Raw genomic sequence first — 12832 nt, forward strand, 5'->3', positions numbered from 1 at the left:
CAAACGCCAGGAATTGAAAGTGGCCTGACAAGAAATGTCATTTGATAAATGTGATCCTAATTAAACTTATCAAAGCATTGTACAGTACATGTGTTCTTGTACCGGTATTTCAAAATCATACAGCATACATACTTGTTCAAATGAAAGCTAACTTAAAAACTGAAGCGTGACATTTTCTCCAGGGATAAAAATGAAATGAGGATTATTTTTTTCAGAGTGAAGATGAGATTCACCAAGCTACAATCTTCGAACCTAAGATCAATATCAATACATCCAGCTCTTCTCCAGATACCTACCAACTCCGCAGTCTGGTGACCGCCGCTCTGAGTGTGAATACAGAAAATCCTACCACGATCGTTAGCAGGTGTCTATCGCAATCGTTCATGTATATTTTACTAAACGTCCATATCAAATACATATTTTTACAATCAGTTGAACAGTAGTTTACAACTTTCGAAATTGATTACATGACGTTCAATATTTGCTTCTTTCTCTCTATCCCTCTCTTTCTTACTTTTTTGTTTCTATTCCATTCAAAATCATTAGCATTTAGCTAAACTTATTTGAAGCTTAAAATGATTTTTTTTTTTTGGTGATTTAAGTTATTTGTTGGTTAGCTTTAATGCACTTTTCACATGTATACATCTTCCTTAAAACAAACACTAGACCAACCTTACTAAGATACATGGAAACTGGATTAAGTTTTAGTCAAATACCGGTCAAAGGAAGGGTTTTCTATTAAAAGAGGAGATAATTTGGAAATAGCAGCAGTATTTATCGTAAACATTCCTAAAAGAATGAATGAGTCCTTAAATTATTTCTCATATTTCAAGTTCACCAAAATCTAGTTCTGATTTTTATTTGCTTTAAATCTGTCGTACATAGTGAAGATGGCACCGCATTATTTTTACTTGATTAACCAATGTACAGCTTCATTTGTTAGAAACTTCTCTCACAAAATGAAATAACAAGTCTTGTATTCATTTATTTATATTTATTGATTGTGAGGTATCGACTTAAGTTCATTTCGAGAAATCGGGTCAGAACTAACCAATCACAAGAAACTTTTCTCACAAAGTAAAAAGAAAAATATTGCATTCGTATAGCTGCACATTAGATAAGAGATCTGCATTTTAATTACATTATCTTTTATGGATTTATCAATTTCGTCCTTTGAATATGAAGATTTGAACTGGTGATCTTAAGTCATCATGAAATGACGCTGGACAGAATGTATGTCATAGATAATGTTACAATATGTGTGAGGGGGGTGACTCTCATAAGAGTTCTAAACTGTAGACCTATCGTTCCCTTCTTTTGAATAGGGAGTTCGTTGTTGACTTATGATTTACCTATTCATTCTAATAATCTTCTTTCGCCCCAGCGATGGTGCTTCCATGTGCGGAGTTTTCTGTGCCGTCCACAACGTGATTCAGCAGATCACCCTGGATGATGCCGTCGATGTATTTACAGCCGTACGACAGCTTCACATCAGAAGACCGGAACTTTGTGCAAATCTCGTGAGTCCGTTATACTTTATTTCCGCTACCGTGCGATACATAGTCCTTGTTAACGTTAATTTTATTCATTACCACCTATATCAGTAAGTATAAATGTTCTTACAAACTTATATACGATAATCTTATTTCCATGCCCATCCAACTCAATAAATTTATCGCGCAATATAAGTATCATTTCAAAAAGCGTTTCACACAAGGCTAAATAAAAAAAAAAATCACGCAATAAATGTGCATATCTACTGCCTTACTAATTGTTTGATATGATTCTTTCAGGATGAGTACAGCCTGGTCGTCAAAGCAGTTTCTGATCACATCCAAAACTCCGCCGAAAACATTTACTCGAACCAGTAGAACATTGAACCGCGGTGGCGGGTGTGATTTTTTAGCGGAGTGGATCATAAAATTGTCAAAGTCGCGATGGACGCACACTTTGTTTACTAGAACCGCTTGTCTCTATTCCATTTTATCTGATTAATCATTTGTATTTTTCTATAATGTGATAACCAAAGTAGCAGGCATTATATTATTAGTATCCAAGACTTTAGAAATGAATATTCAAAGCAAAGTTTTAATCTGCTCAAATATATTAAACAGATGTTCATTTAACAGGGTGTGTTACACATGTAATCTTTCGTACATAACTAGCATTATACATGTAGAATGATAACTTTTCAGTGTGGTGATATGTATATTCATATATGCTAATTTGTCTAAATACAGGGTTGGGTTTTGTCCACATGCGATAAAGCTAACTGTATAATAGCCGTGTCAACCCTAGCCTCGAGGTCTGATACGGATTCTGCAGAATTGTTATTCTGTATCACCCCCGCAAAAAAAAATTATCAGGGCCCAAATTCATTAATTGCTCAAAACTACATTAAATGCATTATTTTTAAAGGTTGTTTGTGAACAATGCAGAATACTGATTGTGAAAATAACCTTAAATATGCGATTCATTAAATGTTTCGTTACAATGTTAAGTTATTACCGTATGTCTGTGACAAATATCAAGGTTTTTGGTGTTGGTTGTAGTTATTTGATGGAAATAATCATTATTATTATTGTTTGGCTTCATATGAAAATATGTTATGTATTGTATTGCTAAGCATGTACTAAATATGCCCTCGGATTTATATTGGTGTATGGGACTGATACAGGGTGTGATATTGGTGTCCGGGACTGACACAGGATGTGATATTGGTGTTTAGGACTGATACAGGATGTGATATTGGTGTATGAAACTGATACAGGATGTGATTTGGAAAAGACATATTCATGCATGATTATATCTACTAACTAAACCATTATTTGCATATACCCGGTTATTATTATTTCGCTGGGTTTTTTTTGTGTTTTGTTTTTATTTGCTAGTTTTTATTTGTGACCAGTTTATCATTATGAAGTTTAGCATCATATACACGAATTTTTTGTAATCTCCAATTTTACATTTACCTGTAAACATGGTATAGAGTAGCATATTGGTTTAGATATTTGTTTATATTGGTTATGGGTTTTCAGCATGTTTTACGAAGGCTGATGCAATGGTTCGTGCCCCCCCCCCCCCCACCCCGGAATTTTATTGTGATTAAACAACAACATAGAATATACATAGCTATGAAGTAGAGATTGTATCTGCAGTTAGATATGACTACAAAATTACAACTTTATGACAGTTTTTATATAGTCACACAAGCAGTTTGAAAAGGGTATGTGGTGAAATCACGGGGAATCTTTGACGTGAAGTGCATGACAGTAACAGCTGTCACGTTGGTGTCGATGATAAGTTTTGTTGTGAAATAGTGATTTACTTACTAGCTCAATGACAGAAAAATTAGGTATATCAACCTTTGTTATCAATATTTCTGTTAGAGAATCTATTCAGAGGCTCTGAATAAAGCAAAATTACATTATTTCCATCCTGTACAAAAAATCATATTTATAATGCTATATTTATATTCAATAGAATCAAAATCTTAAACTTCATTTTAATTCCATCAATGATCATGGTTAAAGTTACATACCAAACTACCATAATAGCACAGTTTTACAGCAAAATAAAATTTTCAGATACAGAACTAATATAATTTTGCTTTAAATGTCGCGTCATATCCCACTGTTTTTAACCTTGCAACAAAAATCAAATCTTTTCGAGATAGTATCCGCCTATTTCTATCCATAGTTTTATGGCGTTTCACACTGTGTTATACACGTATGTGTCCTTATACCTCTGAGAATCAATTGCAAACTCCGAAACAAATTCCTGTGTTGCAGCACAAAGATCGTCGCTTTTCAAATCGCAAACCTTTTCCTTCACCTTTTCAGAGAAAATTACGAAAATCTTAATAACCGGTTGATTTTCGATGTTTTTAATGTCATATTAGACGAGGACTCACAAATAGAATAACTAAATAATCAATAAATCCGACGGAACCTGCACTCAACGTTTTGTTGTATGAACAATTTTCATGTATATTATGACCTCCATTTGGTTTTACATTACTTTTCGGCTGTTCTTTTTTATGTACATCAGAAATAGCCGCAATACTAACAAAATAAGAATGATATAAAACCTCCCCCGTATTTCACATCCATTTCTATGGTAACTCTGTCAACGCGGCACTGTCCAAAAATTTTACGTTTTTTTTTTTTACATTTTACAAATTAACTCAGAACATTATCATGTATTACTATCTCTTTTGAGAAAACAACACAACACCCCCCCCCCCCTAAATAAGAAAAACAAGAACTCTGTATCAGCCCTCGCATTTGTTACCTAATTACGTCAATTCATTGAGCTGATATATCTGATATATTTTATACTTGTACGACGATCTTCAATAAAATTTTGAGATATCCAGTGGTTTGATAAATCCGAACTTGTTAAATTTTGTTGAAATGACTTTATCAATATCTTTCCATTTGTCATTTGATACATAACACTTACTTACCTACACTATAAATAAAGATCACGCTGTACTATATTATGTTATTTCTTTTTATCTCAGTAACAAATGATGATAATACATGGACATGTATATATCTACAGTCGGTTCGCGACATACACTCTCCTGCATGTCCTTTCTCTATCAAATTGATCCTTACTTTGTCTCTTTAAAGCCTATTCACAATAATCAGATGTATGATAAAAGGGAAGATTTCAGCTTCTCCATCGTCAACTTCACATATGTACTGTATGTAGTAATATTTCATTATCACATGCGTATGCTATTTATATCTCTCAACTGATTCGATATGCAAGAGCTTGTTCTGTGTATAGTCAGTTTTTAAATCGAGGTGAGCTACTGACAAACAAGTTGATGGTACAGGGGTTTCAACTGTCTCGATTGAAGTCAGCATTTCGCAAATTCTATGGTCTTATAACGATCTAGTTCGTCAATACAACCTATCATTGTGTCAAATGTTGTATGACGTGTTTCATATCGATTGTTAGGCAGTTATTGGCACACTGATTTTGACTACGAATAACTCCTTTTACCTGATCAGGATATACGACTCACAGCGGGTGTGACCGGTCGACAGGGGATGCTTACTCTTCCTAAGCACCCGATCCCACCTCTGGTGTGTCCAGGGGTCCGTGTTTGCACAACTATCTATTTTGTATTGTTTGTGGGAGTTATGAGATTGATCACTGTTCGTTATCTTCACCTTGCATTAATACATAAGTATAGATAAATACAATGTTCATTGTTTCATTGATCTGGTATCAGCCATGGCCGCGGTACAGTAGGGTTGATCGTAAATAGCAGGGTGACTTCACATAAAATAAAATTGACAAAGAAACAAAACGGACATAGATTCCACGAACGTCTCTAGAATATATCGTATTTGTCCTTTAGCCATCCACAGGAATGTTGAAAACTTGATGAATTCAAGAAAAATTCCGGAGCCCTAGATGGTGCGTCTTACCGGCTGCATGACTTCGGACCTCTTTCCCTTCAGGGGCGTCGACCAATTTTTGACATTGGGGAGACGAACTGAATCAAAAAGGGAGGGGTAACTAACATATTTTGATTGAAAATTTGAGATTTCTACCTGAATCTTAATATTTTCCCCATTCTGTCAATGTCTTAAGGATATCACCGGATAAAAATAAAGTTGTTAAACTTATAAGGCAGGCACCGGGATCATCTAACAATCTCCTGTAAGATGTTCATTACTTTTGAACTGAAACTCTTAATTTGAAGACACTAGAAATTAGATGACTTAGATTCTCAATCATTTCATCGCAATATTCAGATTTGACCTAAGTGTAAGATGTTTCATGAACACGGTGCCAGATCTGTTGCCTGAAAATAACGGGGGGAAATCAAAATAAAAAAACAACTTTATCAATTGCGTTTCATGTAATTAATGTACAAATATATGAAGCAATGATTGCAATACATGTAATGTATATGAGTAATTTAAATTATATTTAACATTGAAGAAATTGAATTCAGGCGAGTCAAGCAATAAAATGCACACATACAAGAACACTAATGATAAAAAAAAATGTTCCAGGGAGCATTTAGACCGACATATACATTTAACGTATTTACAAAGAAACAAGTAATTAATAAGAAACAGTCGTGCTTATGTCATCTTTAAACGTTTCATTTCCGTATGCAAGTAAAGTCAAATCACGTTAAAAGAATCAGGCTTCAAAAATATTTGAAATTAAAATTCCTAGATGTTAAAAAAGTATTATAAGTTAATATTGTTAATTGATAGTAACATATTGTAAGTTGATAGCATTAATTAATTATAAAATTTAAGACAAACACGCAGCAATTTTATCGGGGGGGGGGGTGTAGCCGAAGGAGAGGTTCGTAGTTAATTAGAAAATTTAAAAGAATTATTTTTTTCTTCCTGATCTTCAAATTCTTAAAATGTGGCGATCATCCTTCACTACATGGGTCCAACTGACGAATTTTATGCTTACTTTATTCTCATTCAATACTGCGATCAAGAATAGTGGGGGTGTCACTCAATATAGCCTTATTTGCATATGAAAAGAACAGATCATGATGATAGAGAGGGGGGGGGGGGGCACTCATCCAATTCATTTTCGGATTTTCAAGTTTACATTCTCCTCATTCAAAACTACTTATTTTACGTTATCATTCGCTTATGTAAATAACAAATTTTGATCATTGACAAAAATAAAGTGGAACACACCACCCCACGATTCTACGTGCTCGGGAAAAGCAGTTACATATACAACATTGTCTATACACGTACTTCAACAATTTCCCAGAGTCCATTTGAAGAATAACTTATACCTATTCCGGATATATACACACGCGATGTGTTTACATCAGTAGAAGTAAGTAATGCTAGATTTAGACTGAATGTCGGTGCATGCAATGACATGCCCACCGACTGATGTAATTTTAATTTGTCAAAGATGAACACTATATGGAGAGATATATTTCTAAACATATTTGATATTTAGAATATACCATTTGAAGTTACACACATATTACTTGACGTGTTATGCTTTACCCAAGACAATGGTGTCACATTCATGCAACATTTGTATCGTTTGGTACCACGCTGTATTTAGTATATTTCGTACGCATGTAAGCATACCTATTATATAGTCTTTGGTGTATCAGGCATAACAGGTAATTTCATCCGACTTAATCGACGTTTTCAATCAAAGTTTTTATATTCATGATACAATGGGAACTGAAAATTCAAAGAATCATTTTATTTCCCATAATTCTTTTGAATAGGAGGACATCGAACATCGCCTTCGAAAATATTTCGCTGTCCTAAACATTTTTTGATAAAGGCACGCATAATACACGCATCAACACTTCACGGTAGTTATGTCCCTTGCCAGTCATTTCCCGGTTAAAAAACGTATTTCCCTACGTTGGCCTTTGTAATTTTCCTATCTGTAGCTTTCACATCTGTTATTTTCCTATCAATTGCAGTCAACTACAATAATACCCCAGATTGGGGCAACTCATCAACTTCTATGAAAACTTGATAATTAGCTAAAATTCTAAGTCATGAAAATCTCTTCCATTTGGTAAGGTAAAGAAGGAAAACTTGGTTTTTCACCGATTGACTTTTGACAGACCCCCAAAGGGACGTAACTCGCGGCAAAGTGTTGATACGTTTATTGTCCTCAGTCATTAAAAGGAAGTAAAGGTCATTTTGTTCATTTTGTAATACTAGATTACAATAATCAACAACGTCAATATTTAGACATTGTATGATTTTGCTTACAAGCTAGGTTTGTCTGAAATGTTGAAAATGAAAAAAAATAATCAAAAGACTTGATACCAATTATCTTGTACTTTTTCTTTCATTTTCTCTAGATAAGATTGAAGTTTAAATCTCACACGTTCCACTACCATGGATGTGCATTGACTTTAACGGACGAGAACTTGACAAACGTAACTGGCAATTTGTATCCCGGTCATTTTAAAGATGCATGCGATGTGTAGCCTGTTTTGGGGGAATGTGTAAAGTAAGCAGGAAAGGCGAAGATAACGAACAATGATCAATTTCCTAACTCCTATAAGCAATGTAAAATAGAGAGAAGGGCAAATACGGATCCTTGGACACACCGTAGGTGGGACAAGTTGACCAGGAGGAGTGAGTATCCCCTGTCGACCGGTCACACCCGCCGTGATCCCTATATCTATATATTTTCAATATTCAACTACCTTTTCTTACCATAAAAATCCTTTGAAAGCTTAATCACGATTGCAATTTAGACTAACCAACATTTTTTTTTTACTGGACGTAACTCGAGGTAACGTCTGCAACCATTCTGACACAATACAATACTAACCTAGTGTTAATATCATAAGTGTGGAGGGGGATAAAAAAAAAATACACCATCATCTATTTTTAAGCATTCAAAATTCCATAACATTCTTAATGTTTTACGTGTGCAGAAAATGATACAGCCACTGTCAAAACAGACGTAACAGGAAATTCGGGTTAAGCTTAAATTGCAAACAAAGTTTTTTAATGTATCCTTAACCTTCAAATTCACAAGATTTGGTAACATCGTGAATTATTCTGCCATAAGTTAAAAAAATCAAATGATTGAATAGATAGCAAAATATTACAAACGCGATCCCGTGACATTGAAATTACGATCAAAACAGAACATTATCTTGTTGATTAATGGTTTTTACCAATATTTTAAATTTAGCTAAATCAGAAAGAGTAACCTTAATATATCACCTTAAATATACACGTTTCTGCTGTTTTGTTGTTTCATAACTCCCAATAATTGATACAAACATGCATTTTATCAACACATATTCAAAGCCTCCGCTTCACAAATCGTCACTTATGGGAAGAGGCATTATTTGTCGAAATGCGCATCTGGTTCATCAAAATTGGTACCGTATAAGTTTTACATTATGAGTTATCCGTGATACGTCATGACGCCATGCGTATCGATATGCTGCAGTAGCTATGTACATGTGTGTAAATAAATTATATTGAAAGTCATAGATTATACAGAATGGATGATAATTGTTCAAAAATTTACGATTTTCTATAGTATTTAAGATTAGCCAATCTATCAAAATGAGATCTTCTCAAACTGTTACACTGACTGGAGAAGGTAGAGAAGATCCGAATTTAACTAGAGTGGGACATTACCCTACAACGTGTCGAAGGAAACAGCCGATTCACCGATACAGATTTAATTTTAGAATACTTTTTTACTACGCTGGCACGCAGCATCTTTTTCCAAAGGTCGAGGAGGAGGTGGATTACCGGATTTTGAAATTCTTGATAACTAAATACACAAGGTCAATAGTGACAACTTATAGCTTATAATCGCACCCACTCTCTTCTATAAAAATAAGGGGGAGGGGCAGTCACCCATTATGTAGTTGCATTTTTGATACATTACCGCGCAGCAGCATCGTATTTCAAAATTCTTGATAACTATTAACAAGGTTTTTTTCTACTTTTTTTTCTTTAAAAAATGGTGGGGGGGAGGCTAATCATTCCATATACATGGTCTCAATATTCAAAACTCCAAGCATGGGAGTAGATAGAAGCAGTAAACCAATACATACAATTGTAATCGTATGTGAGATCTAAGGTGCATATACCGGGTATATAAAAAGTGAACGCTGCACAGAAATCTCTGTGATTGACCAGGCCCTGGGCGATTTTGATTGCCTTAATACAGTACCTGGTATAAGAGTTATTAAAGTCAGTCTCTGTGTTTATGTCCAACCTGAAGGACAATGAGCTTATCAATGAGTAATATGTCGTTGTAAGAAAATATCAATTGACATTCACCGATAAAACACAATTTGTCAAATTAACATGTAACACATCCCTTGTGAGGAAAAATGTCGATACATGTATATTGAATTCAGTGGGTTAGATAGGATGCAATATGGAGCTGGTTTTCTCCGACTTGCCTCGCTGATAAAACTGTAATGAAACTCTTTTTGTGCTGATCATTACAGCTATATATTGTGTAACACAGTATAATGGGACTTCTAAATGTTACTTGCACGATGTAAAATACCACGTTTTCATATTCATTTACACGTACAAGCAATAAGAATCGTGGTAGAAATCTTTTTAAATGTCACATATTTTGCTATCAAAATAATAGCAATTTAACATTGTATTTATCTATACTTATGTATTAATGCAAGGTGAAGATAACGAACAGTGATCAATCTCATAACTCCCACAAACAATACAAAATAGATAGTTGTGCAAACACGGACCCCTGGACACACCAGAGGTGGGATCAGGTGCCTAGGAGGAGTAAGCATCCCCTGTTGACCGGTCACACCCACCGTGAGCCCCATATCCTGATCAGGTAAACGGAGTTATCTGCAGTCAAAATCAGTGTGTCAAGAACGGCTTAACAATCGGTATGAAACATGTCAGACAGCATTTGACCCAATGCGAGGTTGTATTGACGAACTAGATCGTTATAACGACCATAGAATTTGCGAAATGCTGACTTCAATCGATACTGTTGAAATCCCTGTCCCATTAACTTGTTTGTTAGTAGCTTACCTCGATTTAAAAAGTAAGTAATCAATAAAAGATAATGGCTTAAAACTTACTTTCTTTAAAAAGCCGCATCGCATTGCCTGTTCAATCGACATTTAGCTGTTTTCAGAAAACAAACCTACTGTAAATGTCACAGGCACCTGATGTATGGATCCTAAAACTACTCCCATCCGTGATTTGTTTGTTTTTTTGTTTTGTTTTTTGGATTTTTTTTGCTTTTTAGGCTACGAATAATTCAGCAGTATATAATATTTTAATGGGTTTTTTTCGGTGTGTACGATTGATTTAATATTGGTTAACGTCCATCAGGAGAATTTTCTACTCATATGGAGACGTGAACAAGACCGGTGAAGGTTTTCAAATTTGGGCCTATGCTCGGTGCTTACGGCCATTGAGCAGTTAGGGACATCCATTTTGAAGATCATCTCCCAGGATCCTTGACATTCACACCTGATGTAATGGAACTGTTTTTTACGACTTAGGTTTGTCGCGGCCGGGATTCGAACCCAGACCTCCTGCATGCGGGTGAACGCTCTACCTCTAGACCACCACAGCGGTTCAACGTGTACGACATTAGATGATTGATTTCATTAATCTGACAGTAGACGTGGGTTTAGTGAGGATTTTAGGGGTTGCAAACAACCCCCCCCCCCCTCTTTGAATTGAACATTTTAAAGAAAAATCGTTATTTGGAATGGGGTGATAGTTGATTTTCACCCCAAGCCATCGGCAGAAAAGGGTAAGCATATGAGTCACACCCTCGTTTGTGTCCGCCACTGATTAGTACACAGGTTGTGCATTTCAGTATGTATTTCTGATACAATGCTCAACACTGAGCTGAATTATGAGAAACCACAATAACATTTTATACCAATAAAAATATCGTAGAAATACGTACAATGTAGAGATAGCTTCTAAACGATATCATACACCGTTTAAACCATAAAATATGCGAGTATTGTTGTGGAATAAATACAGGACATATAATATGATTTTGTTTATAAACATGTTTAAAACAGTTTGATGTTACCTTCTGTACAATGTAGAAGTATTTCAGCGTTATATTTGAACATTTATTTGTCCGTGTTAATGACGTTATATCCTGTCTACTGACGCAATGTGATACAAAGGCGTTTAAACCACATGATCCGTCCTACAAATGTAGCAACGCTATGCTATATTTTATTTTTTTAAACACAATATTATCAGATTAAATGTTGACATTTTATTTCATTCAAATTGTATATGGGCCGATTTTGAGACCTTCTGTGACTCTAGCTCTTTGATGATTTGATGTCTTGTGACATGTGTGCATTTGTGCTTACTCATTGCACAAAGAAACTCTTCACGGGTCGTCATATTAGGTTTTGAATTTGTTTGTAATGAGACCCCCATTGGTAGCATCCGATCGCCGCGGTTATTAACACCATACAAAGAGTAAACATCTTGACAAGTATGTGCACTGCGCTTATTTTACTGTAACGGGATATTGAAGTTTATAAACCATACATATCATAACAACAATGCCTAACAGAATGTGTCGTACGTATATATGATATCACAAGGCGTACATGCAAGGTGAAGATAACGAACAGTGATCAATCTCATAACTCCTACAAGCAATACAAATTAGACACTTGGGCAAACACGGACCCCTGGACACACCAGAGGTGGGATCAGGTGCCTATGAGGAGTAAGCACCCCCTGTCGACCGGTCACACCCGCCGTGAGCCCTATGTACAGTGTAGCTTTACAGGGGCATGGACACGATTTGAGCTGAAAGTTTTCAAATTCTATTTTTCCATTTTTAATTCTTACAATGTTCAACCAAGCTACATGTATCCTTAATGATCTGATTTTTGAAATGCATGCGAATGGACAGTTTACATTAGTCACGACACTGACTAGGAAATTTTGTTTGTTAAAGAATTATATACTCCTATTGAGGATTCCATCATCCAAACAAAAAATTAACAGATGCTTAATATGAGAAAATGAATATAATATGAACATTTCATAATGCTATACTTTTATGCTAATGGATAAAGTATTCACAGAGCAGGGTACATGCCCTGCACCTTTAGTATTAGATATACATCATCAGAATCAACTAAAAGAAAAAGAAAATGACCACACAGTCTCACAGTCAAACTCTAAATCTTTCTATGAATTTGTTGTTTAACGTTTGTTGTGCAATTATTCTATGCTTAATGTGCCTTCAAAATAGAAAATGTGATGTATTGTGGCTACTTGAAGGCACTTGCTACAGAAAATTGTACTTC

At 35.1% G+C, this 12832-nt stretch overlaps 1 protein-coding gene across 1 annotated transcript in view; it reads left to right on the forward strand.

The window, feature by feature from the left end:
* The window catches only part of LOC125661744 (receptor-type tyrosine-protein phosphatase kappa-like), a 70167-nt gene extending 65666 nt beyond the window's left edge, over window positions 1–4501 (forward strand). The window contains exons 26-28 of the mRNA XM_056147623.1: window positions 216–364; window positions 1385–1520; window positions 1794–4501. Of these exons, the coding sequence (XP_056003598.1) occupies window positions 216–364; window positions 1385–1520; window positions 1794–1871 (363 nt within the window). The 3' untranslated portion in view covers window positions 1872–4501. The remainder of the gene's footprint in view (window positions 1–215; window positions 365–1384; window positions 1521–1793) is intronic.
* The last annotated feature ends 8331 nt before the right edge of the window (window positions 4502–12832 follow it).

The sequence above is a fragment of the Ostrea edulis genome, chromosome 8 (assembly GCF_947568905.1).
Source record: "Ostrea edulis chromosome 8, xbOstEdul1.1, whole genome shotgun sequence".
NCBI lineage: Eukaryota > Metazoa > Mollusca > Bivalvia > Ostreida > Ostreidae > Ostrea > Ostrea edulis.